Consider the following 16,988-nt stretch of genomic DNA (forward strand, 5'->3'; position numbering starts at 1 on the left):
TGTGCAGAAGGATTGGTTCCACATTCAGTACATTCAGATGACTTTTTGATGGCGTGCAAAACATCTAGGAGTCATTACAAAGGCCCAGAAGCACACTGGCCCTCGGACCACAGCAGCGCCAGACTCATCAAATGCTGCGAAGTAACGGACGGAGTGCTGGAAAGTTGCAAAGTATCGGGTGAATAGAATGTTGAAATACTGAAGTAGCACCGGTCACTCAACTCCAGAAAGGCATATATGTAATCTGGAGAAGGGCCAAAGCATGACAGTAAAAATATTTAAGGGACTGAGATGGCTGCTAAGTGAATATAAGCTAAACAGATAAGAAATACTCACTTTGTGAAGAGCAAGTCTGAAAGCTCTTATCACCAAGTCTTTAATATGGAAAGGGACTGTAGAAGAATATGGATTTGTTCACCGAATCCTAGAGGCTTAAAAGGGAACAACACACTAAATGTGTGGTAAATTTAAGACCAAAAATAGGAAATTGACATACAGTTATAAAATTGTGGAGCTTATCTCAGTTGTGTGAAGTAATATAAAATCAGTAAATTAAAATTTTGAACTTGAAATCTTTAAAAAACGTCTTTTCTAAGGGCCAGGACTTTCTTCTATTGAGTTTTGGTATCTGGAGTTTCCACTTTTTTTTTTTTGTAAATTGATGCAATAGTGATGTGCTTTCGACACAGCCTCAGATTGATCTAGCTTCCCAGTCCTGCTGTGTGGGATTCTCCTTTTTTCCTGGAGCCATCCAGGAAACGTCAGTAACTCTGGCTGAGTTACTTCCCGGCCTGATGGACTGGACTTCGTCTTGGGACGCCTCCTCTTTTTGCAGTCCTAGGTTGGAGCCGCTATTTTCTGCATCCTGTGCTGTCCAGGTCTTAGTTTTCTCTCTGCTTGTGTAGCTGTCTCAGGATGTGTGTGGGAGGAACCCTCTTGAGTGCTTGTGTGAGAAAAGAAGTTCTCTCATTTCCTGAATTATTTGTTTTCCTTTAGGTTTAGTAGGTCCTAGGATTTTCTTACTCCTGCCACTGGCTTTTCTGTTTGTCTGGTGGTTCTTGGTTGTCTGGTTATATTTAAGACTTACCGCTGGACAGTGGTTATTTTAGGCAGCTAGGGTGCAGGAGTTATCTTCGAGGCTCTGCCCAGTAAGGCCCATCAGCTCCTCTTCTTCGATGAGGAGCCTTTGCTGAGCTTGATGAGTGACTGTGAGTGTGGTTTGCCATCCCTCACCCTGATAATTTTGTCTAGCCAAGAATGAGAGGTTTTCTAATCCTGATTTGATATGTGGTGGTGTGTTGTGGGGTAGAAATAAACGACCCACACATCTTTTTGCTGACACCATTTCTAAAATAGGAATTTCAACATGAATAAAGGAAAGCAGTAGTTTGAAAGCAAAGAGGGGCTGATAAAAGAAAGATTGTAAGTCAGATTCAAACATTGATTGAATTCTGGAGTTCCCGTCGTGGCTCAGTGGTTAACGAATCCGACTAGGAATCATGAGGTTTCGGGTTCAGTCCCTGGCCTCGCTCAGTGGGTTAAGGATCTGGCGTTGCCGTGAGATGTGGTGTAGATTGCAGACGTGGCTTGGATCTCGAGTTGCTGTGGCTGTGGCGTAGGCCGGTGGCTACAGCTCCGATTGGACCCCTAGCCTGGGAACCTCCATATGCCTCAGGTGCAGGCCTAGAAAATACAAAAAACAAAACAAAACAAATATTGGTTGAATTCAACTGTGTCCCATGTTTCTGGTGATGCAGAATGGATTTAAAGTAAGACACAGGTCCTGCCCTCAGGAACTAGCCGAGAGACTTAGCTTTTCATGTGTTGCTTCCTGTGTCCCTTAGACCTTCATAACATTTTGCACAACCGTAATTTATTGATTGTGTATCAGAAACTGACTTTTTTTTTTTTTTTTTTTTCTTTTTTGGCCTCCCAGTGGCATATGGAGTTCCCAGGCCAGAGATCAGATCCAAGCCACAGTGGTGACCTATGCTGCAGCTGTGGCAGGGCCGGATCCTTTTAACCCGGTGTGTCGGACCCGGGATTGAACTTGTGTCCTGGCACAGCAGAAATACTGCTGATGCTGCTGTGCCACAGTGGGAACTCTCACCTTTTTTTTTTTTTTTTTCCTTTTTAGGGCTGAACCTGTGGCATATGGAAGTTCCCAGGCTAGGGGTCGAATTGGAGCTATAGCTGTTGGCCTACACCACAGCCACAGCAACTCGGGATCTGAGCCACATCTGTGACCTACATATACCACAGCTCCCGGCAACCCCGGATCCTTAACCCACAGAGCAAGGCCAGGGTCATACTTGCATCCTCATGGATCCTGCTCGGGTTCGTTAACTATTGAGCCACGAAGGGAACTTCCCCGCCTTTTTTTTTTTTTTTTCCCCTATATAAATTGTTCTTTTAATTTTAAAGTTACGGCATATCAAGCTCAAGTTCTTTTTTTTTTTTTATAATTTTTTTATTTTCCCACTGTACAGCAAGGGGGTCAGGTTATCCTTACATGTCTACATTACAATTACATTTTTTCCCCCACCATTTGTTCTGTTGCAACATGAGTATCTAGACAAAGTTCTCAATGCTATTCAGCAGGCTCTCCTTGTAAATCTATTCTGTGTCTGATAAGCCCAAGCTCCCGATCCCTCCCACTCCCTCCCCCTCCCCCTCCCATCAGGCAGCCACAAGTCTCTTCTCCAAGTCCATGATTTTCTTTTCTGAGGAGATGTTCATTTGTGCTGGATATTAGATTCCAGTTATAAGTGATATCATATGGTATTTGTCTTTGTCTTTCTGGCTCAGTTCACTCAGTATGAGATTCTGTAGTTCCATCCATGTTGCTGCAAATGGCATTATGTCCTTTTTTATGGCTGAGTAGTATTCCATTGTGTATATATACCACATCTTCCGAATCCAATCATCTGTCGATGGACATTTGGGTTGTTTCCATGTCCTGGCTATTGTGAATAGTGCTGCAGTGAACATGTGGGTGCATGTGTCTCTTTTAAGTAGAGTTTTGTCCGGATAGATGCCCAAGAGTGGGATTGCAGGGTCATATGGAAGTTCTATGTATAGATTTCTAAGGTATCTCCAAACTGTTCTCCATAGTGGCTGTACCAGTTTACATTCCCACCAACAGTGCAGGAGGGTTCCCTTTTCTCCACAGCCCCTCCAGCACTTGTTATTTGTGGATTTATTAATGATGGCCATTCTGACTGGTGTGAGGTGGTATCTCATGGTAGCTTTGATTTGCATTTCTCTTATAATCAGCGATGTTGAGCATTTTTTCATGTGTTTGTTGGCCATCTGTATATCTTCTTTGGAGAAATGTCTATTCAGGTCTTTTGCCCATTTTTCCATTCATTGATTGGCTTTTTTGCTGTTGGGTTGTATAAGTTTATATATTCTAGAGATTAAGCCCTTGTCGGTTGCATCATTTGAAACTATTTTCTCCCATTCTGTAAATTGTCTTTTTGTTTTCTTTTTGATTTCCTTTGCTGTGCAAAAGCTTTTCAGTTTGATGAGGTCCCATGGGTTTATTTTTGCTCTAATTTCTATTGCTTTGGGAGACTGACCTGAGAAAATATTCATAATGTTGATGTCAGAGAGTGTTTTGCCTATGTTTTCTTCTAGGAGTTTGATGGTGTCCTGTCGTATATTTAAGTCTTTTAGCCATTTTGAGTTTATTTTTGTGCATGGTGTGAGGGTGTGTTCTAGTTTCATTGCTTTGCATGTTGCTGTCCAGGTTTCCCAACAATGCTTGCTGAATAGACTTTCTTTTTCCCATTTTATGTTCTTGCCTCCCTTGTCAAAGATTAATTGACCATAGGTGTCAGGGTTTATTTCTGGGTTCTCTATTCTGTTCCATTGGTCTGTCTGTCTGTTTTGATACCAGTACCACACTGTTTTGATGACTGTGGCTTTGTAGTATTTCTTTTTTTTTTTTTTTTTTTTTTAAATATGGAACGCTTCACGAATTTGCGTGTCATCCTTGCGCAGGGGCCATGCTAATCTTCTCTGTATCGTTCCAATTTTAGTATATGTGCTGCCGAAGCGAGCACTGTAGTATTTCTTGAAGTCTGGGAGAGTTATGCCTCCTGCTTGGTTTTTGTTTCTCAGGATTGCTTTGGCGATTCTGGGTCTTCCCGCCTTGTTTTTTAAATTAAAAATTTTTGGCTGCTCCCTTAGCATATAAAAGTTCCCAAGCCAGAGGTTGAACCCATGCCACAGTAGGAACCCAAGCTGCTGTCATGACAACACCAGATCCTTAACCCACTGCACCACAAGGGAACTCCTTCATGAGCTTCTTTAGGGCTGGATTCATAGATTTCAAATGGAATTAGCTTTTTTTTTTTTTTTTTTTTTTTTTTGGGCATTCTGGGGATAGACCTTATGAAGAGCATTCAAGGAACACAATGATTGCCTCACCCCTAGATGCTTCTCTCATGTGTCCTGTAGTTGTATATTCAGCTGAATCGTCAAGAGGACTTAGCCAGTAAGTGTGAGGGGTTTTTGATACCACATGGTGATGCCTTTTAAATGCTTTGGATATTCTTTTGAAATACAAGTACCTCTTGCTGGTTTCGCCTCATTTTCATTCACACCTTACTACAAATTAAATTAGTTACAAATAAGATTATCCGTACATCTGGGGAAATTGAGTGGGAATTGGAAACTTGGATGAAAGGATAGTTTTATAAAATTTATCAGTATTATTTACTGATCAGTACACTTACAAGTCAGCTAGTATTGTCTAAACTCTTAGGAGATGAAAAAACTAAGGTTTTAAGAGATTGAACAAATTGCTTAAGGAATTCAGTGGCAGAATTAGAACTGTAGATCCCAGTCTCAACAGGGCTCCTACCTCTGTCATTTACATTTTAGTGTGCTGTCCTGCTCTAAGGGTGTTGCCTTCAAGAGTAGAGCAGACAAAATGTGCCAGTGTGGGGGTAGTCGGACCAGAGGGGGGGCGTTTGGTGCATCAAATATTTATCCAGTACATGATGTCTGACACATGGTAGGCCCTCAGTAAATGTTTTCCAGCATCACATACTTTCTCTGAGCAAAACGCTGTGCTTATTAGTGCCGTGACCAGATACAGAGTATGTCAAGGACCCATCTCTTTTCAAAGAACTCTTCTGCTGATGGGTCATGTAAGATAAGTGGAAGATGGACTCACACACCGAAAGTAATAATAGATAGTGTGGTCAGGAAAGACCTGACTGAAAGAGAAAATCACAGTAAGCCACCGAGGCCTAAGAGTGTGTGTGTGTGTATTTAAAATCATTCAACCAGAAACCGTTCCTGTTTCTGAGATACCAGCCCTCAAGTTGAAGTTCTGTATTTGTTCTTGTCCGTGACTTTGCTGTGTTTGCAGGGTCCATGACTATGCATGTTTTCATGAGTAGTGGATTGTGCTAGATGAACTCCGTTGTTTTCTATAGCTTCAAGTTACTTTTAAAAGTGGAATTCTTGCTACAGTTTTGGTTTAATTTAGTAAATATTTATTGAGTATCTGCTGTTGTGCCGGCCGTGTGCTATGGTTGAAACCAGTAAGACTAATATACAGCCTGATAGACACAGAGGTATAAGCAAATGCATTACTATGTGGTACGTTTATTCATGAAAGCACGTGTGGGGTGTGGGGGTAACCAAAAAATGTGGGAGATTTTGGTGCTGTCTGGGTGAGGACAGGAAAGGCTTTCTGGAAAAGATGACACTAGGTTTTAAAGGATAAATAGGAGCTTTCCAAATGCACAAGGAAGGGAGAGCCATTCCTGGTAGATGAAACATCCAGACCTGAAACAGAATGATGCCTTAGGACAAGTTTGAACTGAATTGCTAGGAGATAAAGCAAGATGCCTGGGGAGTGGCCTGTAGGAGCTGAGACTGCAAACACCTGGGCTTGAATCTAGGACAAGGCCGACCTCTTTGGTATTCCGTCAGGCCTGAGGATCAGTTGGGAGCTTTAGGCAGGCAATCCAGTTGCACAGTCACCCTCTGTGAACGCCTTGGGAGGAGAACCGAGATGAAAGAACATTGAAGTTGGAGGACTGGTGCATTTATGGAGACAGCTTGGGACCTAAAAGATAATTAACAAGAAATTTTTAGAAATGTAATGATAGCAAATTATTGGGAATGTGGTGCCTGATCTAGTAAGGTCACCAGGCATAAAATGTTTCAAGCAGGTGTTTGGAACCGATTGTACCCCAGAGAAGGGCATGCGGTAACGGCAACTGTGATAATAAACGTGTTTCTGTCACCTGGTTCTCAGATCAGTGGCCGTAAGCCAACCGCTAGAGCCCGGTGCAGGATGACTGTATGGGGCCAGCTCCCCAGAACCTAGTGCTGTGACCACAGGTGCTTCATGTGGCTTCAGTGACTCTTCTTTTTTCATCTCCTCTCCTGACCCCGTCTGCGGTGCTGTGGTCCCTGAGAGTGGGATAGTGAAGTGATTTGTGTGTCTGAGTTTGTTGTAATAGAGAGTTAACCATTCTTAGAATCTTTTATGTTTGACTCCCTCTGAAATGCTGCAGATTTTGTGTTGTCCCAGATTTTATTCTTTTACTAAGATTCCTGTGTTCTCTGTTAATTTTTTTGTCTTTGCTATTTCACAGGCTTTCTTGATCATGGATGGTGAGGATATACCAGATTTTTCAAGTTTAAAGGAGGAAACTGCTTATTGGAAGGAACTTTCCTTGAAGTATAAACAAAGGTAATGTTGAGGAGCGTCCTCGGCACAGGCGAGGGCTTGAGTACGTCGTCTCTGGCTTGTCCTTTTTTTTTTTTTTAAACAGAGCTAAATTTTGGATTAGAAATAGAATTGCAGATTTAGGATTGAATTTCTAGAAATAGTCATAACATTGTATTTAAGTAATAAAAAATGCTGTAAATCCTTGCATTATTTGGATTATTAAACTAGTGAGGAAGCATTTGTTCCTACTGGTAGGGACAGTGCCAGTCATTTGTGATTTCTTCTGGCAGTTAACCTTCTTTTATGCTTAGTACTACGCTTGGCCATCTTTGGCCTGCTCGGTGTGCACTGATGCTGCCTCATCGTTTTGGTCTTTTGTGGAGACCGTCTAGGCCTCCATAGCGCAGTGTTAGCAGTGTCTGGAGCCAGCGAAAAGCTTGGAGGGAGGGACAAGAGCTTCGGGGTATGTGGAGCATTTTAAAACATCTCAGTTATTTCAGTTAGCTGGGAAACTCCCCCCCCCCTGCATTTTAGGACCTCACCCTTGGCATATGGGAAGTTCCTAGGCTAGGGGTTCAATTGGAGCTGTAGCTATAGGCCTACGACACAGCTCAGCAACTCAGGATCTGAGCTGTGTCTGCTACCTACACCACAGCTCGTGGCAACACCAGATACCTAACTCACTGAAAGAGGCCAGGGATCAGACTCCCATCCTCATGGATACTAGTTGGGTTTGTTACCACTGAGCCACGCCTGGGAAACCTTTTAGATAACCTTTTTTTTTTTTTTTTTTAAAGCACCGAAACTTAAATTTCTTTTAAAAATGTAATCTTTCTAAAACATATATATGTACACACATTTATATGTGCGTATATATATATACATTTTCCTACCTTGGTTGACAGTTTACTAAGACTCAGTAAACATTTTACTGCAGTTTCATGGTCACTGTGGAAGCCAGTTACTCTGTCTGCCATTGGGTGTGGAAGGTGTGAATCTATGGCAGGAGTTGTTAGTCTTTCTCTTGTGCTGTAGTTGCTTAAATAGGCTGAGGAAGCCTATGGAACCCTTCTCAGAGTAACGTTTTTATGTATTTATTTATTTTTTATTTTTTGTCTTTTGAGGGCCGCATCTGAGGCATATGGAGGTTCCCAGGCTAGGGGTCTCATGGTAGCCGTTGCTGCCGGCCAATCCCATATCTGAGCCGCGTCTGCGACCTTCACCACAGCTCACAGCAGTGCCGGATCTTTAACCCACTGATCGAGGTGAGGGATTGAACCTGCAACCTCATGGCTCCTAGTCAGATTCGTTTCCACTGAGCCACGACGGGAACTCCAGAATAACATTTTTTTTTTTTTTTTTTTTTTTTTTTTTTTTTGTCTTTTTGCTATTTCTTTGGGCCGCTTCCTCGGCATATGGAGGTTCCCAGGCTAGGGGTCTAATCAGAGCTGTAGCCGCCGGCCTACGCCAGAGCCACAGCAATGCAGGATCTGAGCCGCATCTGCAACCTACACCACAGCTCAGGGCAACGCCGGATCATTAACCCACTGAGCAAGGACAGGGACCGAACCCGAAACCTCATGGTTCCTAGTCGGATTTGTTAACCACTGCGCCACGATGGGAACTCCAGAATAACATTTTTTTTTTTTTTGCTATTTCTTTGGGCCGCTTTTACTGTTCACAGGATATTTATTTATTTTGTCTTTTTGCTATTTCTTTGGGCCGCTTTTACTGTTCACAGGATATTTATTTATTTTGTCTTTTTGCTATTTCTTTGGGCCGCTTTTACTGTTCACAGGATATTTATTTATTTTGTCTTTTTGCTATTTCTTTGGGCCGCTTCCGCGGCATATGGAGGTTCCCAGGCTAGGGGTCTAATCGGAGCTGTAGCCACCGGCCTACGCCAGAGCCACAGCAATGCGGGATCCGAGCCGCGTCTGCAACCTACACCACAGCTCACGGCAACGCTGGATTGTTAACCCACTGAGCAAGGGCAGGGACCGAACCCGCAACCTCATGGTTCCTAGTCGGATTCGTTAACCACTGCGCCACGAGGGGAACTCCTGGAATAACATTTTTTAAATGCATACAATTAAAGAATAGAATTACAGAGGAAACCAATTATATGAAAAAGCATGTCTAAATATTAATCTGTGGATAGTAATACGTTAAATAAGAAGGGTGGGGTGAGTGTATAAAATGCGAATCCTTTTGAGACTTTTACTTTTTAAACATTTTTATGGCTGCACCCTTGGCATATGGAAGTTCCCAGGCAAGGACTGAATCTGAGCTGTAGCCGTGGCGATGTCGGGAACCTTCAACCCACTGTGCTGGGCTGGGGAGTGAACCCCTATCTCTGCAGTGACCTGAGCCGCTGTGGTTGGATTCTTAACCACCAGCTCCACAGAGGGAACCCTGAGGCTTATAACTTACTTTCACTGAACTCTGAATGTAGAGTAAGAGATGCAAAGTAGATTGTCTTTATTATTTAACATATTTTATGGTAACACCGTGTTCAGGCAAAAATTATTAAATTGATGCATAGTCATCTTCTTTAAGATGATTCTTTTTTTTGCATTTTAGGGTTGCACCCTCGGCATATAGAAGTTTCCAGGCTAGGCATCCAAGCTGTGTCTGCAACCTATACCACAGCTCACGGCAGCGCCAGATGCCTGACACACTGAGTGAGGCCAGGGATCTAACCCGCATCCTCATGGATACTAGTCAGATTCGTTTCTGCCATGCCACAACGGGAACTCCCCAAGGATTCTTATGATTCCTTCTATAAGTGATCTTTCCCACTTTGTTTCTGATTAGCTTCCAGGAAGCTCGGGATGAGCTAGTCGAATTCCAGGAAGGAAGCAGAGAATTAGAAGCAGAGTTGGAGGCACAATTAGTACAGGCTGAACAAAGAAATAGAGACTTGCAAGCTGATAACCAAAGACTGAAGTATGAAGTGGAAGCATTAAAGGTAATTGTGCTAGGTAGAAGCCAGTGTCTCATGTGCTGGGTTTTATTAAAATGAGAAGTACGTCTTTTTCAGGTAGAGTTTAAGAGCCGAAGCAGGCAACATGAAAATATAAAAAGACCGAAAGTGAATTTTTGACACAAATTGTTTACTTTGATGGAACCAAGGGATAGGTGGTTTAGAGTTCAGGAGTTCACTTAGAAACTCTGTAGCTGTCAGTTTCTTAAGCTATAATGTTCCTTGCTGTAATATTATGCTGTAGTGCCTATGATTTTCAAAAGTTGCCTGATGACTTGTTTTGACAGATTGCCTCATTCTGTGGTACTTTAAAAGCATATTTGTGTGAAGTACACATTTATGTCATTATGGTTCATAGTCCCTTTAGTTTTGGAGTTGCGTTTGGTTTTTAGATACTCCCTTCTAACAAGTAATTTTCAGGAGTAAAATGATGAACCCCTTTGGCTGCTCTGGATCACATGCCGAAGCCACATGCTTGGGTGTTGCTGTGTCAGGGCGTGGGGTGGGTTTGAGGAAGTGGGGATGGGCTGGCGAGAGGGAGCCAGTTTGCACTTGTCAGTCACTTCTTTGTGCTCATCCTGGGCTGCATTCCGCCAAGAACCTAAGGTTCCCTCACCAAGATTGAGGTTTTGGAGGCAATACCTTTCAGTATTTTTACCTCTTTTCAGAGAGATCATTATTAGATATCTTTGAGAGGAGAAGGCTTGACTGATTTGATGAGTTGAGGCACTTGGATCTGAATGTGTTACTGTTCTAAACTATTTTAAGAAGAGAGGGGTATTATCAACTCAGATTATGGGTGAATGCCTTGGATCCCCCCTGACCCTGCAGCTTAGTTGGGTTACATCTTTTATTAGAGAAAAATATATGTTTGTGATGTGTACTTTGCTTCTTACACTCACTCCTTCAGGAGAAATTAGAACATCAATATGCACAGAGCTACAAGCAGGTCTCCGTATTAGAAGATGATTTAAGCCAGACTCGGGCCATTAAGGAGCAGTTGCATAAGTATGTGAGAGAGCTGGAGCAGGCCAACGACGACCTGGAGCGGGCGAAAAGGTAAGTCCGGGAGGTGCGTTTTGTTAGACTCACTGGAGCTGGCGGTCAGAATCGTCTCAACCTGTCACCTGGCTCTCCGGCCCACAGCATTTCCTTGCCATCTTTCATGCCCCCTGTACCTCGTTCGTTGCATTGCAACTTAGCAAAAATCCTCATCTCCCCAGATGATGCCCTTCCAGGCTTTTCTTTCCGTTTTGACTTTTTCCTTCCTTTATGTACCATTGTTGGCTCTGCTTGGTCTTTGTTTAAAACGTGTCTCGTTCCCTTCTCTGTCTTCCCTCTGTGTTGTCACGACTACCACACTTTTTGTAGGTCCTCTCGTTGTATAGCTGAATTCTGCAGTTACTTCCTAGCCAATCTGTTTTTAAAAATTCACTCCTTTTTATTCTCTTCTTTTAATACCAATGAATTTTTTCTTTCAAAATAATGCTTTTATGATGATTTTGCTGAATAGCCTGTAGTTGCTTGCTGTTACTTTGCCAAGATTTTATGTATCTATAATGAGTTGTTTCTTAACCATTCCAAACGTAATTCCTTTTACTTTACAATTACTGTCTGGGATTTCTTTCCTTAGTATTTGAGTGACTCTTAAATGCTTGGCATGATGTTAGAGTTGAGAATACCAAGATGAACTCGCCACTGCCCTTGGGCGTGACACGCAAGAGCATTCCGTGTGATAAACACTAGTACAAAGAATGTACAAGCTGCTCCAGGGCATAGAGAAGGGAGCAGATGAACTACCCTGTGGTAACTAGGGAAACTGATGCTGCAAGGAGGAATAGATTTCAACCAGGTGAAGAGAGAGATGTGGAGGCAGGAAAGTGCATGAGGTGTTAATATTTCACTTGGAAGTGTATAGAGACAGGCTGGCTGAACGAGATGACACTGAAGGTATTTGGGGCCAAGTTAGGAAGAACCAACCTTGTGCTTGGCTGTGTTTGAAAGTCATTCATTCTGTAGGCCAAGGGTTGCTCTTTAAGAATGTTTAAACAAAAAAAAAAAATTTTTTTTTTAAACAGAGGAATATTTTCAGATTGTGATTTGAGAAGATAATACTGAGGAATTGGAAGCAGGGAGGAGGAGATGTGAAGACCATTTAGGATTAATGCTGGTGATGGGTCAAGGTTAAGCCAGGGGCAGAAGGTTGAAGGAGAGCAGATGAAACTGGGAGACGTTTTGGCAATTGACAGGACTTGATGAAACTGGACCTGGCATTGGGAGTTCTGACTTGAGGTTAGGGAATTTTATTTCTGTGGCAGATAGTACATAGTGGGTAGAGGGTGCATAGTAGGTGCTTGTCAGTGTTTGTTGAATAAATGAGGAAGACGAGAAATGCAGGAAGAAGAAAAGGGTTGGTAGGAAGAAAGTAGATGCAGTGGGGTCTGGGACTTTGTGTTTTAAACACATACTTTTTTTTTTTTTTTTTTTTTAATCTTTTCGCCATTTCTTGGGCCGCTCCCGCGGCACATGGAGGTTCCCAGGCTAGGGGTCCAATTAGAGCTATAGCCACTGGCCTACGCCAGAGCCACAGCAACGCAGGATCCGAGCCTCGTCTTTTGACCTACATGACAGCTCATGGCAACGCCAGATCCTTAACCCACTGAGCAAGGCCAGGAATCAAACCCTCAACCTCATGGTTCCTAGTCGGATTCGTTAACCACGGAGCCACGACGGGAACTCCCTTATACACAGTCTTGGTTAATTTTTATGCACTGTAAAACTGTTGCAAGGTTTTCTTCCTGAAAATGTGTAAGCTTGGTTATATTGTGTTTAAAATCCAGTGGGCAGATGTAAATTGTATAAGTGGCCTTCCTTTAAAAAACTTTAAGGGATTTAGATAGGAATTTACGAAAAGGATATATTGAATGGCCCCAAATGAGAGTCGAGACCCTAAATGTACCAGAGGTCAGAAGGGATGAGGTCATTCTTCCCACTGGGCCAGGCTTTCTAGGCTGGGAAATGGCGTGAGATAAAACTGACAGCTTCCTTCTGTATTATCTCTTTGCATGTTACTTATTAAATTCTTGGACTCTGTACTTTTTTTTTTTTTAGGGCAACGATAGTTTCACTGGAAGACTTTGAACAAAGGCTAAATCAGGCCATTGAACGAAATGCATTTTTAGAAAGTGAACTTGATGAAAAGGAATCTTTGTTGGTCTCTGTACAGAGATTAAAGGATGAAGCAAGAGGTAAGATTGATAACTGAAAGAATATTTACTGCCTTACCATCCCTAAGCCAGAGTGCTAAGCTAGTTTCAGGATCAGCTTTTGAAAACTATGCATTTATATAATTTTATCAGACACTATGCTAAGTACTTTTAATCTGTTAAGTCAGTACCTAACCATCATTTCTAGGAGGTGATGTTATCTCCATTTTATAGATCAGAAAACTAAGGCACAGAGACTTTGAGTTTTGTCTAAGGTCTTAGAGTTTATCAGTCGGGATTCGAACCCTGATCTCTTTCCCAGAGCCTTAACCATTAACCACTACCACTGTGAATATACTGCTTGGTTTGTTAGCATTTTTTCCTTGTTGCTTGTACCTAAGTAATCTTGTGTTGTGCACGTAATGACATTACATATGTGTACATTTTGCTGTATACGTATTATACATGTAGCGAATATATACTTGTAAAGTTCTCTTTCCTTCCTTTTTTTCTTTTATGCTTGTTAAAATGCAGAATATTGTAAAGAAGAAGCTAAAAGCTACTATCAATCCCTTTATCTTTAGAGAACCCACAGAGTTTGGTGTGTTTTTTTCCAGTCTTTCCCGTGACTTTTCATAAATATACCTGTATTCTTTTCCGTTATAAAATTGGGACCACATTATATATACATACATTTATTTTTTCCATTCTCTTTTTATTCTTTCTTTAATATAGTGAATATAATCCGTGCCATTAAAAAAATACATTTTGAAACAGGTTTTTTTTAGGGCTGAACCCATGGCACATGGAAGTTCCCAGGCTAGGAGTCGAATTGGAGCTGCAGCTGCCAGCCTATACCACAGCCACAGCAATGTGGGTTCCAAGCTGCGTTTGTACCCTACACTGCAGCTCACGGCAATGCCAGTTCCTTAACCCGTTGAGCGAGGCCAGGGATACTTGTCAGGTTCGTAACTGCTGAGCCACAATGGGAACTTTCTGGTTTTTTTATTTTTATTTTTATTTTAAATGGCCACACTGGTGGCATATGGAAGTTCCTGGGCCAGGGATTGAGTCTGAATCTGATCCTTAGCTGTGACCTATATGCCACAGCTATGGCAAGGCTGGATCCTTTCACCTGCTTCACCTGGCTGGGGATCAAACCCACATCTCTTCAAGTGACCTGAGCCGCTGCAATCAGGTTCTTAATCCACTGTGCCACAGCTGGGACTCCCTGAAATAGGGTTTTTGTTGTTGTTGTTGTTTAAGGGCCTCACCCACAGCATATGGAGGTTCCCAGGCTAGGGGTCCAATTGGAGCTGTAGCCGCTGGCCTACGCCACAGCTCAGGGCAATGCCGGATCTTTAACCCACTGAGCGAGACCAGGGATTGAACCTGCGTCCTCATGGATGCTAGTCAGGTTTGTTTCCACCGAGCCACTATGGGAACTCCAGAAACAGGTTTTTAAAAATGTGTACTGTTCGGTTATATATAATTTTTGAATGGGTTCTTTATTACTGGAACTTTTTTGCCATAAATAGTGCTATAAACAGGATCCTTGTTTGTAATACTTGGGCGTATCTTTGGTGATTTTTCTAGAAGAGATTCCTAGCAATGGCAAAGGATGTAAGTGTCTTTGATGGCTGTCACAGGTGCTGCGAAATTACTTTTTAGATAAGCTGGTACCTTCACCCTCTAGCAGTGACCGAGAGTGTCCTCCGCACACTGTTTACTAGTATTGCAAACAACACAATAGATTTTATAGTTACAAAGTCTGAGGAATTTCCCTAGTGGCTCTGCAGGTTAAGGATTTGGCATCGTCACTACTGTGGTGCAGCTTTAATCCCTAGCCTGGGAACCTCCACATGCCATGGGTGTGACCAGGAAAAAAATCCATTTGAAAGTTGAAAATTGATACATTTTAGAAATTAATTAATTTATTTGGCCATGCCCTCAGCATGTGGAAGTTCCTGGGCTGAATCCAAGCCACAGCTGCAACAACGCTGGGTCCTTAACCCACTGCACCAGGCTGGGGATCACACCTGTGCCTAAGCAGCGACCCAAGCTGCTACAGAGAAAACACTAGGTCCTTAATCCTCGGTGCCGCAATGGGAACTCCCTGTATCATGTTGTTTTTAACTTGTAGTTCTTTGGTGACTGCTTGTGAAAGCTTTTTGTCCAGTGTTTATTGGCTCTTTTAATATTTTTTTTTTTCAGAGCAGGTTAAGGATCTGGTGCTGTCATTAAAGCAGCTCAGGTTTGATCCCTGACCCTGGAACTTCCATTTGTTGTGGGTGTGGCCAGAAAAAATTGTTCTTGGATGACTTTTCTTTTTTTGGGAGAGGATTTATTCATCTGAAGAACTTCTCATAATTTATAAAATGTATAAAATATTAGCTGTATCCCATTTATTTATTTTTAAATTTACAGTTGTGGTAAAAAAAAAAAACCTCGTAACATTAAATTTATGATCCTAACCATTTTTAAGATTATGATTCAGTAGTTTTAACTATAGTCACATTGTTTTCTGGGTCTCTAGAACTTTTTCATCTTGTGGAATTGAAATTTGATACCCATTGAGCAACAAATCCACATTTCTCCCTTCCCCAGCCTCTGGCAACCACAATTCTATTTCTTTCTTTCTTTTTTCTTTTTTTTCATTTTTGGCTGCCCCGCAGCATATGGAATGCCCTGGCCAGGAATCTGGTCCAAGCCGCAGTTGTGACCTACCCCGAAGCTGCGGCAGTTGCTGGACCCTTCATCGCGTTGTCCTGTGTCCTGGCGCTGCGGAGATGCTGCTGATCCCATTGTGCTGTAGTGGGAACTCCAGCCACAGCTCTTTCTGGTGTTCTGTGTGACTACAGTGTCCCTCTTATCCTTGGTTTTGCTTCCCATGGTTTTTGGTTACCTCAGTCAGCTGCAATCTGAAAATATTAGGTGGAAAACTCCGGAAGTAAACAGCTCATAAGTTTTAAATTGTGTACCATTCTGAGTAGCAGGATGAAGTTTTGTGTGTCATGTTCAGTGGTCTTGAATGGTCCTCTGGAGCTCTTGGAATATCTTCTCCTCAGATAAGGAGGGGGCTGCTGCGCTTTAGTACTTCATATATGTGAAATTATACAGTATTTGCCTTTTTGCGACTGGCTTATTTCACCTATCGTATGTCCATAATGAACATGGGTGTGCAAATATCTTGATATCCTGCTTTGAATTCCTTTAGACAAATACCCAGAAGTGTGATAACTGTATCCTTTTAAAATAAAAGCAAGTATTCTGTAGGTCAGTTTTGTAAATGGGAAAGAAGACATTAATTTTGGGGTAAAAATTCAACATTTGAAGCAAGAGAGTTTGCAGTCATTCTAACTACTTCCATTCTAAAGCAAAGTATTTCATAGTGATAATTTTGTTTTACTTTATTTTTTTATTTTATTTTTTTTTTAGGGTTGCACCTGCAGCATATGGAAGTTCCCAGGGTAGGGGTTGACTCAGAGCTGCAGCTGTTGGCCTGCACCACAGCCACAGCAATGCCAGATCTGAGCCACGTCTGCGACTTCCACTGCAGCTCACGGCAACGCCTGATCCTTAACCCACTGAACCCACTGAGTGAGGCCAGGGATCAAACCTGCATCCTCATGGATAGTAGTCGGGTATGTTACCACTGAGCCACGATGGGAACTCCCTCATAGTGATAATTTAAAAAAATGCCGGAGTTCCCGTCATGGCGCAGCGGTAACATACCCGACTACTATCCCTGAGGATGCAGGTTTCATCACTGGCCTCGATCAGTGGGTTAAGGATCAGGTGTTGCCGTGAGCTATGGTGAGGGTTGTAGACACGGCTCAGATCCCACGTTGCTGTGGCTGTGGCTCTGGTGTAGGCCGGTGGCTACAGCTGCAATTAGACCCCTAGCCCGGGAGCCTCCATATGCCGCAGGAAGCAGCCCTAGAAAAGGCAAAAAGACAAAAAAAAAAAAGCCAACCCATTTAAGATGATAAAAATGTACTTCATTGATTTTGTAACAACCCCCAGACTGCATTATCATTTCAAAATAAATGCTAATGAGTTGGCAAAGAATATTTATTTTCGGGTCATATAGGTT

The 16,988-nt window shown here is 42.4% G+C and overlaps 1 protein-coding gene, 1 long non-coding RNA gene and 1 other non-coding gene across 38 annotated transcripts in view; 2 read left to right on the forward strand and 1 right to left on the reverse strand.

Moving 5' to 3' along the window:
* Positions 1-16,988, forward strand: part of LOC146398395 (uncharacterized) — a 228,987-nt gene that overhangs the window by 163,231 nt on the left and 48,768 nt on the right. The gene's annotated exons all lie outside the window — the stretch shown is intronic.
* The window catches only part of NDEL1 (nudE neurodevelopment protein 1 like 1), a 94,598-nt gene that overhangs the window by 58,224 nt on the left and 19,386 nt on the right, over positions 1-16,988 (forward strand). For all 36 annotated transcript variants that reach the window (XR_014820201.1, XR_014820202.1, XM_084982662.1 and 33 more), the window contains 4 exon segments: positions 6,624-6,721; positions 9,518-9,671; positions 10,597-10,745; positions 12,798-12,934. Coding sequence is in view for 34 of the 36 variants with exons in the window: in XM_084982662.1 (XP_084838788.1) it covers positions 6,636-6,721; positions 9,518-9,671; positions 10,597-10,745; positions 12,798-12,934 (526 nt within the window). In the remaining 2 variants the exon portion in view is untranslated.
* Positions 3,961-4,067, reverse strand: LOC146398396 (U6 spliceosomal RNA). Its single transcript, XR_014822156.1, has one exon. It is a non-coding gene; the product is annotated as a U6 spliceosomal RNA (small nuclear RNA).

The sequence above is a fragment of the Sus scrofa genome, chromosome 12 (assembly GCF_054392235.1).
Source record: "Sus scrofa isolate SSC_HxYL_T2T_F1_AM1 chromosome 12, Sscrofa_HxYL_maternal_Yorkshire_Landrace_v2.0, whole genome shotgun sequence".
NCBI classification, from domain to species: Eukaryota; Metazoa; Chordata; class Mammalia; order Artiodactyla; family Suidae; genus Sus; species Sus scrofa.